This window comes from Haliaeetus albicilla, chromosome 2 (genome assembly GCF_947461875.1).
Source record: "Haliaeetus albicilla chromosome 2, bHalAlb1.1, whole genome shotgun sequence".
Taxonomy (NCBI): Eukaryota; Metazoa; Chordata; class Aves; order Accipitriformes; family Accipitridae; genus Haliaeetus; species Haliaeetus albicilla.
The window spans coordinates 29,502,960-29,516,815 of NC_091484.1; the positions used below are offsets into that span (position 1 = coordinate 29,502,960).

Sequence of the window (13,856 nt, forward strand, 5' to 3'; positions counted from 1 at the left end):
CAGAACGCACCCACCAGTGATGCACTTTTCTTTTTTTCTCACCTGGCTTGGTGCTGGGTCCTCTGGTTTTGGGAGGAACATCAGTGACATCTGGTGGATGCTGGGCTCCCAGGGCCTATTTTTTCTCTGCACCTTTCATTTTTTAGGAGGGAAATCCCAGTGGGACACCACAGTATTTTCTTTTTTATCTTCTTTCCATATGCTAGCACTTGGTCTGAGTTTAAAGCCTTGCTTGCCTCCTGACTATGGCTTTATTAATGGGCATCACAGTAAACCCAATCTCTATGAAGCATTTTTGTCCTCATCTGGGGGCACACTTAAACTGCCACCTGTCATGAGCTGTTAATCGAACTGTATTTAACCTCCATGACAATAACAACTGTCTCCTCTCTTGGTTTCCTACCTGCAAAGGACACGGGATGCGCAGTAGAAGGTTTTAGGGTTCCAGACTTGGCTGTTGGACTGTGACGCTTTCAGAGCAAAAAAACAGCCCACGTTTGCTGTCTATTCCTTCACAGGCCCCTGCCCTGTACCCTGCATGTCTGTCTGATCCCAAATCCTCTGTAATATGTCTGTAATACATGTTGCAAGACAGAAGTTATAACATATTCAGACCACCCATCATCCCATTGTATATTAGCTAACTCAGCTGTCAGGTCACTAAAGAGCAGAGTGCACAGGCCCCCACCTTCATGGAGAAAAGGAGATGAAGGGTTAAACCAGCAAGTAACAGCCCTTCCTAGTGCTTGTAGTGAATTCAGTGCTCTGGTTTTCAGATGGTGGCTGTAACAGCCATGTGGGTTTGCCATGATTTACGGCAGTGTCCCCTGTGTTTTGTTCCAGTTGCAGGCAAGGGTTATCGGGGCTTCCCATCACATGCCTGAGAACAAATGATCTCAGTTGAAAAGGGATCTTAATAACTTTGCTCTTTATTAATGACCTCAATAGTCCTTACTGATGTGAACCGGCCATGGTGATCCAATATCCTTCTTCTAACTGGCCACATGGAAATGCAGCTGATGACTGGAGCAGCGTAATGGGTAACCACATCTGAGCAAGGCTTTCCACTGTGTGGCCTCGGTAGTGAGATCAAACTCTAGACCCAAATGATTGCAAACGTGGAGAACAATCTGCCAGACGTGGATGTAACAATGAGCCACGCGGTGGTTCTTTGTGCACAAGCAAGTTCCCAGAGCAGACTTCATCAGAAAAGTCAGTTCCTGCCTGGCTTTAGCAGTGGATGGGTGTACCACAGGAGTCTGGCAGGTGATGGGGGTAGAGTAAGGAGACGTTTTTTAAAATTAGGGGTATCCAACATATAGCTCAGTGTATTTGGCCCTGTGTTATTAAGGCAGAATATAAAAAGTTCAATTTCATCTCTTACATGAAAGAACTGGGCTAAGTTAGCCACAGTCAATATTGTGGACATGCTCAATGGCCCTGTTCGAGTTGCTGCCCAAATGTGGCAGAAGAAATAGGCTGTATCCCTGAAGGATACAGAGCTAGAAGAAGGTGCTGTTAGTATTTTTGCTTTACAGATGGGTCATTTGAGGCCAATGGCATTGATGGGTAGGGAGCCAGTGTCAGAGAAGTAATCTGGGAACGTGCGGTCTGGCGCAGCATTGTCTCCATGAAGGCAATCAATCAGTAATGCCACTTACTTCGCTTCATGCCTTTCCCTTCTTGTGCTGCGGGAAAGGGATCTGTTCAGCAGTGGGTGGAAAACATCTGTCTCACAAAGTTTTTGCATCCTTAGAAACCACAGTCTCAGCGATTTCTGCATGACAAGAAACAACAACTTCATTTCTGTCCCTGTCCAATTTCACAGCTAGAGCCCACAAAATCTTATCAGCATGATTAAGTGCGCTGACTTCAGTAGTCACGCAAGTAAGGGTTTCCAGGATCTGGCTCTGTTTTCCTTATTTGAAGAAGCTGCAAGTAAAGGGGACTTCTCTTCCCAGCTGAGCTTTGTCACAAACTTTGGTTTTTTTACTTCAGGTGTGCTTACTGGTAGTGCAGCGCTTCTTTTGTATTGCTGTGAAGAATCCTATCTAGTCTCATTTTCTTTACTGAGTTGGTTTTTCAGCCTTTATTAGAAAACAGAATGGAGAAAGCTTTCTTCTGCTCAGCCCAAAAGACCCCTTCTCTCCCATTTCTCCTGTAATCTCTTGGGGATTTTGTACACGAGCTTCCTGTTGCTCTGCCTCTAGTACAGCTGAGAAAATATGCTCCGATAAAAAGAGCAACATCCCAAAAGCCCTGGAATTACCACATTTATACCTCCAGCACCTAATGACACACACCAGCTTAATTAATCTGCTAGGTGTTTAAGGATTTGGTTTTCCCTTGCCACTCTCCCAGAGTACAGGAATTAAATTCAGCCACAGCCCCTGGAGTGGAAGAGCAAGGAGGAGAGAAGCCACTGCTGTAGTTAATAGCACTGGATGATGCGTCCTGCCTCCGCCTTCGTTACCAACACTATGTGTCTTGCCAGTCTTCATATTAAATGCCAGGGGATTTTTGGTGGGGGGGTGAGAAAGCAACCAGGGTTCCGAGAGGGAAGGTTGCAGCAGCACAGCGCAAATGTGATGCCTTTGTTGCACTCTGAAGGTTAATGAGAAGGAAGGGGCGTAGGGAAGTTTTTGTAAGGCTCCAAAAAACCCAATGGTTTTCCATTTCTTTTATGACTGTGAAGTAGCTTAGGCTGTTATAGTGTGAGTCCCCTCTGAAGGGCCATAAATCATAGCAACCTGTCTGTATTATATCAAATTAGGAACTATGGGTCGAGGAGAAAGTTGTTAAAATCTTGATGGATTTGGGAAATAAATAGCTGTGTCTGCACTGGGATGAGTAATATTTACATAGACAGATGAAATCTGAGTTCAGGATGCAATAGTTTTCAGGGACTGTACACAGCACCAATTTTCCAATAAGTAGAGAAATATTTCAGAGACTACAACTGCTGCTAGATTCCAGCTGATATATCCATAAGATCTTGCGGCAGTTCATAACACAAGGTCACATTTCTCGTTTTGCTTTCTGTAAGCAGGAGAAAAACGATTCAGGAATGGAAAAAGAGATTGTTTAGATTCCATAAAACCTGGGTTACTTATGTTAGGTGTCATCATAAAATTCCACATTAAGAAAGACAGTTATATTTAGTCCTGGATGGATATTTGTCATAGGCTTTGTTTCTTCTTTGACTTGTGAAATGAATCAGAAAATCACGTGGGATTTCAAAAGCACAAACTGATCTGTCATTTTCTTCCCTAACACCTTTTTACTTTATCCCACCAGAATTTATATTGATGGATTTCTGTGGGAAATAATTTTAAAAAAGAAGGAGACAGATGAAAATCTACACTTCTCCTGCTTCTACTTTCTGGTGTAGGAAAATAACTGGTCGGTCATTCCTCAGACTGTAGATGCTATACCCTCAGCCAATTTTTGGTTTTTGCTGTTAGGAAGTGCATGGAAGACTCGCCATCATAAAGTAGCATGGCAAACCAAAATTTTTAGGAAGAGATAATCTGAGGGACCACAGTCACATTCTGAAATGAAGTGAGGTCTTTTAATTTCACATCCTTATTGGGAGAAACTGCACATGCTTTGTTGCATTAGCATGTAGAAATTCACGTCCGGGTGGTAGAGCATGACAGGATGAGGTCTTGGGTCCTAGATCAGTTTTCTGTTGACCACCTGAGGAGAGAAGCCTGGTGCAAAGCAAGATACGTCTCCTGTGACCATAAGCAAGCTGGTGGTTCTGCTCTGCACGTGCAGCTTCTCTGTACTTAGTTACACAACTGAGCAAACAAACCAAGCCGTAGGCAGATGGGGAACGCTAACAAAGCTGGGCACCCAGTATCCGGGAACCAGTATGCACAGCCCTTCCAGCATGTCCAGGACACCAGGATGCACATTCTTGCATGGGAGCCCAGTGAACTCACAAGACCTTCCAGATGCTGGATCTTGGAGCACTGTGTTGGCCCAGAAACAAGGCAAATACACGAGGGAAGATCAGAGTAATGAAAACAAACAAACAAACAAAACCCAATAAAATGAGTGATTGCTTCACCTCTTCCTCCCCCAGTCCTAGATCAAGTTATGAGATAAGATCTGCAACCTCACCTGCCATTTTGAAATTTTTCTCGTTCCTCCTCTCGGTGAGAGGGAATTCAGAGCAGTTTTCCTGGCACAGGCTCACTCCTTATCCCCTACTTGACCTCCTCTGGAGTTGTTTTGGGATGATCCATTTTCTTTTAAGTCAGCGCAGGGAGCAGATACCACAAACTGGACTTTTCTCCTTGCTGTGCTCTGTTTTTCAGAGGTGATGTAACCCTCTCTGTAATGCTCTCCTTCCTCAGTAGACACCACAAAGACCACAATTCCCATGAAGAGTATACATCTTGTAGCCCAGCAGCACTTAGGGAATGCACGGTGCCTCACACACCCGTTAGACCATCAAGTGAATGCAGTCACTGTGTTTCCATCCGTGTTGTTTTTTTGCACTGGGCTGCCAAAATGAATTTTGGGCGTTTTAAACTCAAATGGAGGGTGAATGACTTGCTAGTAGAGTTTCTGTCTCTCTGGATAAGTGTTGTACCTGTTTATATTACCAATAACATAAGACCTTGGATTCTGAAAGAAAAATACCATGGACACGTACCAACAGACTATAGCCAAAGGGAGTGCTGTCAAATCCTGTTTTCTGATGGGAGCGTATATCTGCTATCCAAGTTTTCCATTGCAATAGAAAGTCTGGAAATAGGCATATTTTACTTATCAGGAAACAAGGATTATGCAGGAGAGTCTGCAGTGACACGTTTCCATGTGGCTTTCTGCCCTTGTGCAAGGGAGAGGGTGCTTCTGTCCTCCTCCGCTGTCAGCACTGAGCTTCTGCACTAACACACATGTCCATGCAGAGCCAGGGAATCCAGGTCCATTAGAATTTTGTGTATCTGTGTCCTCCCCCTATTCTACCACATGACAGAAAGTTGTTTTAAAATATTCTTTAAACTGAGCATGCAGCATAACTATGCCTCTAGATAAAAGAATTTGGAGCAAGGCCATTGACTGATACTTAATAGAGTGAATGACTATTATAAATTCATATGTTAATACTTGGACTGCTGTGAAACACAACTTTTCAATCAGTAGCACTCTTCTTAGTTGGAATTATAGAAGTATGTACACCAGAGCTAATATGTTTGTAACGTTCATTTGTTTTTACAGGTGCAAAGGGCCAGGTCTTGAAGGCTGTCCAAACGGGTGAGTATTTCATCTGCTACAATTAACGACAGAGCTGGAAAGAATGCATGCATGTTTACATTTCCATGCTGGACACTGCAAGGCTGGGACTCAAGTTAAGTCTTCAGCTCTGTACAGGGAAGTGACAGATTAGAGCAGACTCCAATCTATGAAAATGATTTAAAGAACTAAGAAATATTCCTACTGGCACAAGACTCCAAAACCTTGTTCTGCTTAGCTTGTTTGTCAAGGTGAGACCTGGGATCTGTTACTGAAGAACAAAAGGAGGACCTGGAAAAAGAAAGAATTATGGGCTAGTGGCAGAGAGAGATATGTTTAGGATTGATATGGTTACCTGCATTACAGGGGATTCATCTCAGAGACCCAGGGCGTCTTTTCCAGCCCTGTGATCTATAAATCTCCAACCGCTCTGTGCACAGATGGGCGTTCATTCTTCACCAGATCTTACATCGCACTGTTTGGCCTCATGACTTGCTTAAGGTCACGCAACAAGTGAACAGGCTTCTCTGACTAAGAGAGAGTGATTTAGTTTCTGGCCACAGTCATGCTATGGCAAGACAAATTCAGCCTAGAAGTAGTGTTAAAACGTGACTCTATTTAATAGTAATCCCTGGGGCAACTTAGAAAGATCTGTGATGGATCTCTATGTACAGACCAGAAAACAACCTTGGAAAACAGGTTTTTCTTTTCAACTTAAATTTTAAATGACCCAGGCTCTAATAAAGAGGCAGCAATCTGTATGTACGATGTGGATGGTTCACACGTTACCTGGCCTCAGACATCTGTACTTGAAGAGGACCAATGATCTGAAGTTCATTGTGACCCTTACAGCATGTCCTCCCTAGTAATGGTGAGATGTCAGCTTCATTGCTGGAATCACAACTGCGTATGCCTTCTTGATATCACCTTCTCTCCATGTGTTTTGTGTGTATCTGATCACACGCAGGCTGCCCATGGCTGGCATATATAGGCATCACAGATTTGATGTTCGTGTGCTTGGTGCATTTGTCAGAGGAAGGAGAAATCCTCTCACTTAAGCCATGAACATCAGCTCAAATTGCAAGTTTGAGAGAAGAGTGAAGGCTTTGAGCAGGTTACTGGATGAGGAACTTAAAAATACAGATGCCCAAGATATCCGAAATGTCAAATAGGCTTAAGTGGATGTCCAGAGTGTGTGTTTGATCAAAAGCTATGGCTTCACGCAACCTCTGTATGTGTTTTTTTTTAAATCTTACACCTAAGCATTTTTTTCTCTTTCTGCACCCGCTCCTGTCTTGCAGCTCCAAAATCCCGTCTATCGCAGCTGGTGTCGTCGGAGGTCTCCTGTGCCTGGTGGTGGTTGGCTTGGGCATCGGCCTTTACTTGCGGAGACGCCACATCGTCAGAAAGCGGACCCTGCGCCGGCTGCTGCAGGAGAGGGAGGTGAGCGCCGCCGGCTCGGCTGCAGCACCGGCTGCTTTATGTGGGGCAGCGGGTGCCAGCCTGCTCGTACCAGAGAATTAAAGCACCACGCACCTGCCTTGTAACTCAACAAGCCCTTGGGTTGGCAGACACGGCGTCTGCCATGCTGGTCGGAAAAGAGGCGGTGTGCACCTAACACCTCCTCACTTAATCTCAGATCTGATCCTTCTGGATATAATTTTCAGAAGCTTTAGGGGATTTAGATGTCTAAATCCCAATGAAAATCACTGAGATTGTGTGCTCAGAAAAAACCTACGCCTTCAGGGTGAGGTGCAGTGTGTTTGCTGATCCATGCCACCTTGCTGTGTAGACTCTCAGCCTCGAATCGTTTCTCCCTCCAGACAAGCCTTGAGGCTGCTGTGGCAACTTGGGCGCTTTTGAAAATTCTACGCCTTGATCAGGCGTATGTCTGATCCTGAGGGAAAAAATAAGAGAGAAAGGAGAGGAGGGAAAGGAATTGAGGAAGTGTTTGTGCCTTGTCTTTGGTTTGTTTTTAGCACAAAAACCCCACAAAACCATCAAAGTGAATGGTTCACCCTGTTGGGCATGAACAGGGTTTCTACACTGCTTTTTGTTTTCTGCATGGTTTTCTGTGCTTTACAGCATCACCCTCTGGGTACCTCACATATAAAATAGCAAAATTCATTATCCTGGATTAAAGCTGCTCTTTTATGATTAGCCCCCTTCTCTTTCTAGTCCAATCCTAGTAAATAATTAGCAAATTGTATTTAGCATACTGCTAAAAGCCCAGTTGCAGCTTCCTTCTGTTCGGGCTGTGCAGAGTCAGCTGTTAAAATCCTTAAAAAAAAGCTGGCCTGCTTTTTAATGCACTACCTAACGATATTTTACATACCACTGTATTCTACAGTTGTAGAGATAGGAGAGTTCAGTTTGTGCTCAGCTCATCTGGACTCCTCAAAATGAGGATATTTCATCACAACAGAAAGGTTGCTAGCCCACTGAAATCAGATTGTATCTAGCTAAATACAGTTTCATTCAAAGGAAAGGAAAAGGAAAAATCACTAAGCAAAAAAGCTGATTTATGCATCAAAACAGTGTTAAATATCTGTCTGGAGGGCATTACTGCTTTTTTGCAATAAGGCTTAGATCAAATTTTGAAAACATCAATAGTCAATTTAACACTGCCTGTTTTATTGAGAAAAGAATCACTCACAGAGTTTCAGTTGCTGCTTGTAAACCCTGCAGTCTCGGAGAGCCACTGGTACCATAGGAATTTCATCCAGTTAAACAAGAGCAGACCTGAAAGGTTGCAGGTGATTCTTGCCCATTATTTAAAACACTTTTATAATTTATTCTCAAGTTTAAAAAAAAAAAATCTTCTTTAGGATCTGTGGTAATTACATTGTTCTTCATGCCATGTGTTTTAAGGCTTTGAAGTCAAAGCCTTCGTTTGAACAGTAGTATTCCTCCATTCTCCTTCAAAATGGCAGTTGCCACTCTGTGATTGATTTTACCTCTGAAACTTGGAGCAACTTTAGATATTTATTGCTGCAGGACAGAGTGGAGCTGTCCTCCCGTAAACTTCATGTGGGATAAAATGTTCATTATTTTAAGGGAAGGATTTATTTGCTTCCCCAAACCATGCTGCTTGCTGTCCTCCTAGACTGTATGTCCTTCTAACGTCATCTTCTCTCTGCACCAGCTTGTCGAACCACTGACACCCAGCGGGGAGGCACCAAACCAAGCTCATCTGAGAATTTTAAAGGAAACAGAATTTAAAAAGGTCAAAGTTTTAGGCTCAGGAGCTTTTGGCACTGTTTATAAGGTAAGATCACCATGTTTCTCTTCCCCTTTTCATCTTGCTCCCTCACGCAGAAGCCACCCAAACAAAGCATGAACTGGGAGCTGTGATCATTGTGTAGATTTTTGTTTTTAAACTAGATTTTATAGCATGTGTATATTGAATGGTAGAGAGGTGACTCAGTCATCATTAGTTGAGTTATGAATCGGGTAACATGGGAAGTTTTACATAAGATGTTGCCAAAGCCATACTGCTGAACCTGGAGGACAAAGATCTCAACTTAAAAACTACCACAGCCAAATACACCCTGTTGTGAATATTAGGAAAAAAAGAAATGCACTTGGTCAGCTCAGTGCTAAGCCATTTTTCTGTGTGGTCTGGGGTCTTGTTTTTAGAATTGTCAATCACCTTTTCATTAGAACTGACTCAGATGTGTGAAAATGTCTACATACCTTCAGCTGTGTAGGTCCACAAGGTATTTTTTCTCTTGGTGTTTGTTCCTCTTCACCAAGGTCCCCTTTTCTGTGCTCCTCCTTTTGTTCAGGATATGTGTTTCAGGCTTTGCCAGTAGTACTGAAATATAAACTGTAGATTCGTATATCTCTTTATAAAGCTCTCTATTCTGAAGCAGGCTTCCAGCTATGGCTAGGAACTTCAGGGGCACAAATCCCATTGACCTCTGAAAATGTGCACCTACCTTGCTGGGTGTGTCAGCAGAACGTCCTCACAGTGCCGTGCTGTTCATCTGCCACCTACATAGCCTCCTGACTACAGATGTCGAGCACTGAACCAGTCAGACATAAACCTACCTGCCACTGCATATGGTTAGGACTGGGTTATTTGCACAGTATAGATGCCATCTTGTTTTTGTAAGAAAATGTCAATTCTTTTCATCCCATGATTTATAAATTGAAGTGGCAAGGTTTTGCACATGCAATTGCTGTGATGCACTAATTAATTAGATTTCCACCTGCAAAAGTTGTTGTTTATGCATCTCTCGGGCTATTCATACAGGGAAGGTAATCAACATGGTTTTTCAAAAAAATACAGTAGAGGTGACTGAAAGAGAAATACCACTCACTCCACTAACAGGATTTTGTTAACGCCCACAAGACATGTTTTTTGCATATTCTTGTTGTCTGCCATGTCTTCCCATTGCTCAGAATATTTAAGTCTACTCAGAAGATGTAAAATGTATAAGTAATTGGGAGAATTAACCTGTAGATGTGAGACTGAGTAACTCTTTGTACTTCTTTTTGGTAGGGACTTTGGATCCCAGAAGGGGAGAAGGTTAAAATTCCTGTTGCTATTAAAGAGTTGAGAGAGGCTACATCACCAAAAGCCAACAAGGAAATACTCGATGTAAGTTTTTATGTTTGTTTTGTCAAGTTGTCAGTGATCTGTGGGTTTTCCGCTATAACAACTAAAGGAATTTGGACTAAAGGATTTTGGGTGGGAAGAAATACTTTGCACCCTAAACTGCATTCTCCATCTAGAAGTACTGCACTTTGCAGCCCAGTCTGTGAAGTGCTTTTGTGCCTCCTATGAACCCCTTGCTCACAGTTCAGATACTGATGTTTTACTCGTGGGCTAGCACCTAAGGAGAGGTCAGGACCGTACATGTACAGCTAATTCCGTTTTCTCTGTTCTGATGTTTCAGGCCTTAAACTGTGGCATTCATTGCCATTATGGCAGTAGAACTAAAACCAGTAACAACATATCTAATGATTTTTGAATCCTGACATTGCAGATTGTCATAAGCTAGTTGCTTGGTTACATAGCATTAAATTAACTATAAATCCAAAAGAAAAAAGTATCCCAGCTGTCTGATTTCTCTGTCATGAACAGCAAGAAATTATCTTGCTTCCTGAAAGAGGCATGGGAATTTTATTTTTTTTCTTGGATATAGCTCATCACTTCAGAAAACAGGGAAAAAGGCTATGGGATGCTGTTTCAGGAGTTTATAAATGTGTGAGTTTACAACAGGTGAGCCAGAGCCCTAAATACAAAGTTCCCTGAATGTGAAGTAGCTAAAAATCTGAACTCTGTTGCTAGATCTGAAGCCATACAACATAAAGCACCAAAGATATTTATTTATATACGAGGAAAGGAAAATGCTGAGTGCGGAGAGGAGCACTCGGATGTTCAGTGTACGTTCAGTTCAGCTTTCCTGTGCTGTGGTTCAGTCCTCAGTGACAAGAAACACGGGGGAGTGGGGGGGGTGTCCCCGTCCCCTGTTCAGACCTTCGAGCCCTGAGCTGGAGCCTGCGGGGTCACTCTGGAGGACTGGTCAGCCCAGGGACTCTCCAGGCAACACAGTGTATTTGGTACAGATGAAGTCTTTAAGCTTCTCCTTGCTATACCTGCATGAGCATGCCTCTAGAAAGCGTAGGTTGGAAGCCTGGATTTGGCAGGGCCTCATCTATTGAGTGCTTCTTTGCAGGGAGAGGGCGCACATCCCTGGTATGTCCCAACTGGACCTGTGAAGTGCAGGTCCACGGCTTGGGTCAGCCTGTTTGTGTGGAAGTGATGGTCCTTCAGCCGTGGGGAAAAAAAATGTGGATTTTTTTTTTATTATTATTATTTTGGTAAGAACTGAACCACTTTAGCAGGAAATTTATTTAAAAACAAATAAAAATCCAGCTTTGGACAGCAAATGACACCTCAGGTAGGAAGGCTCATCTCAAATGGTTCGAGGTGGTGAAGTTCTTAACAAAAGGTCAAGTCTCACCATGAGAAGTGTCAGGATGAATGGCTGTGAACAAACCTACCTGTGCTACCGATGCTAATAAAGCACACTGGATTTTTCCAACCACCCCAAATAAACAGTGTTATTCCAGTACATTACTTCAACAGAGCATGTGTTACATACCATATGGTTTGATACGTGTATTGCAGCAATGCAAAAGAATAGGTAGTCCATCTCAGAATCCGTACACGAAGCATCCTGATTTTAGTTTAGTTAGACTGCAGGCCAGTCTCAGCCATTTCCTAGCTCCCTGACCCCTGCAGCCCTGGTCCCTGCCCCTCGCCTGCCTGCGGGCAGGCTGCGGTCCCTCCCTTCGCTGGCGTTCCTGGATTGAGGAGCTGGCAAAGATGCTGCTCAGCTGCCCGCCCTGAGCTCTGCCCCTCATTTCCCTCTTCACAATGATAAGAAACATAACACAGTCTTCACAAAGGATGCTTTGGACTTAACCGCATTAAATTCCTGTATACTGAAGGAGGGGTTAATGAATAAGCCTACAGTACTGCATCCTGCCTTCAGATCAAGATAGTCACACGACAGGGCAGTAGATGCAGGGACTGCGCACTCTTTGGTGATATCAAAGTACTTGCTCTTTTCAAAGAAGTTTCTGTAGCATATCCCCACGTTATCTCTTCCGTTGAATTAGGATGCTTAACAAAAAGCTCTTGCTTTTTTCAGTCCTGTTCATTTTTTAGATGATTTGGTTGGTGGAATTCATTCTGTATTTCAGGAGAAAATTTTTAAAAATACAAAACCGGTGAAAGAAGTCAGAGGAATGACTCAAAAAGCTCCTCTCAAAACAGATTTTTGCTACACAACCAACTTTTCAAGGTCACTGAAACCTCAGAGATAATAATGTCCAATTAAAGATGATTTGTCTTACAGAAACACACTAGGTATAGAACAAGCACAGCAGCTTTAGCTCATATAATCCAGGCGAGCTTTCGCTAGCTTTATTAGGGTAGGGCTAATTCAAAAGATTGTTGTTGAATACCAAGCATACTTGGAGCAGGTCAGAGCGTACCGCAGAGATTTCCAAGATAAACAGTTGAAACAAAGGCCCACTTTAATGTCTTGGGCTACTTAGAGGGACTCACGACCGCACAATAGCTCCCTTCTGCTCCCTGCGAGGAGGCAGTGGCCTATTTTAGTTTGCAGTATCGAATGTAATAGGCGGTGTCAACGCTTGGACACGCTCCGAAAGCTGTGTGGCCCGTACGCCCACCCCGCTCTCGCAGCATCCCAGTTCTCAGCCCCCAGGTCAGCCCTGCGCGGGCTGCGCAGCAGATGGGCAGTGAGAACGGCTCCGACTCTGCAGATTCCACACCCCCTCCCCCGCCGCTGAAATGAATACAATATGGATCTGAATCCCAACAGGAAGCAAGGCAAGGAACAGACACCCTTCATCAGTACGATGGCTCAGTTGGGAAGCCTAGGGAGATGAGCGTGTTTTGGTCTGTTTGCATCTGAGCATCGTATAACGGATCTGCAAGATTCTCTGAAAAATGCTACCACAAATATCTATGTAACTGAATAGCAGATTGTGTTCTTGCTTTGTCTTTCCTCAAGGTAGCCCACAGAATCAGTGCTATCCATGACAGAGGGTTGTTTTTCAATGACCTGCTCACATGCTGCAGTAGGTTGAGGAGCACTTACCCAAATCTGCTGGAGATCTTCTTTAACCTGGCTGCCTGGAGGCCACTTTCATCCCAGGGGTTCCAAAACAAGGATACCAAATGCAGAATTAGCACCTCAGAAGAAGATGCATTACATCATGTTTTGCTTAGGCTGGTACAGCAAACAATACCAAGGCCAGAAAGTATTGCTTAAGAAATGGGGTTGCTTATTTCTTGAACGTCATTGCTTTAATAACTTTGTTTAATAATAGTTCTTACCAGCTACGCAGCTATGTGACATCTGTGGAAAGCTTGTTAGATGATGAGTAAAGTGCTATGGTATTTCTTTTCTTAAGCTCTTAGAAAGTGCAGATTTGCTCCTTTGCTTGCCACAGTAGTGCCTTCACTATGATTTTAGGCTTTGGGGGGCTGCTAGCCTAATGCTGAATTGCCAAGGGATGATTAATTCGTGTCACTCCAGATGCTGAGTTAAGATGCTGACCTAAAAGCTCAATCCATTTATTTCCCGTCGTGTTGGTTTTCAATCAAATGGCTTTAAAAATGTCTAAAAGTAATACACTGTAAATCAGACACAAAGTTACTTAAAAAAAAAAACCAAACTACTTCAGCTCTACTTTTTTTCCCCAATTGGAATCCATTCTTTGAGCTGGGACTTGACAGTAGATGTCAATATAAATATAGATCTCAATTTTCAATCCATAAGTAGTTTTTGCACACAAAACCCATGAAGTCAGGGGGTTTTACCCCGTGGCCATGTTAAAGGATGTATTGAGTGCATCTGGAGTGTACTGCAGCAGCCTTTGAAGGGGCCCCTCCCTTCCTACAGAAGAGCAAAGGAAGAGGAGGTACCTTGGGTACCTTTGCTAGGTACCTAAAGCTACATAGGGTGAACCACGCTTGAAAGAAGAGTTTTTCACATATTTATGAAACTCAAACACAAAATTCCAGTTGACCAAAGGGTTTATGATGCTTGGGCTCCCAC

At 43.4% G+C, this 13,856-nt stretch overlaps 1 protein-coding gene across 2 annotated transcripts in view; it reads left to right on the forward strand.

The window, feature by feature from the left end:
• The window catches only part of EGFR (epidermal growth factor receptor), a 166,507-nt gene that overhangs the window by 134,394 nt on the left and 18,257 nt on the right, over positions 1 to 13,856 (forward strand). For both annotated transcript variants that reach the window (XM_069812074.1, XM_069812065.1), the window contains exons 16-19: positions 5,233 to 5,268; positions 6,549 to 6,690; positions 8,393 to 8,515; positions 9,755 to 9,853. In XM_069812074.1, the coding sequence (XP_069668175.1) occupies positions 5,233 to 5,268; positions 6,549 to 6,690; positions 8,393 to 8,515; positions 9,755 to 9,853 (400 nt within the window). The remainder of the gene's footprint in view (positions 1 to 5,232; positions 5,269 to 6,548; positions 6,691 to 8,392; positions 8,516 to 9,754; positions 9,854 to 13,856) is intronic.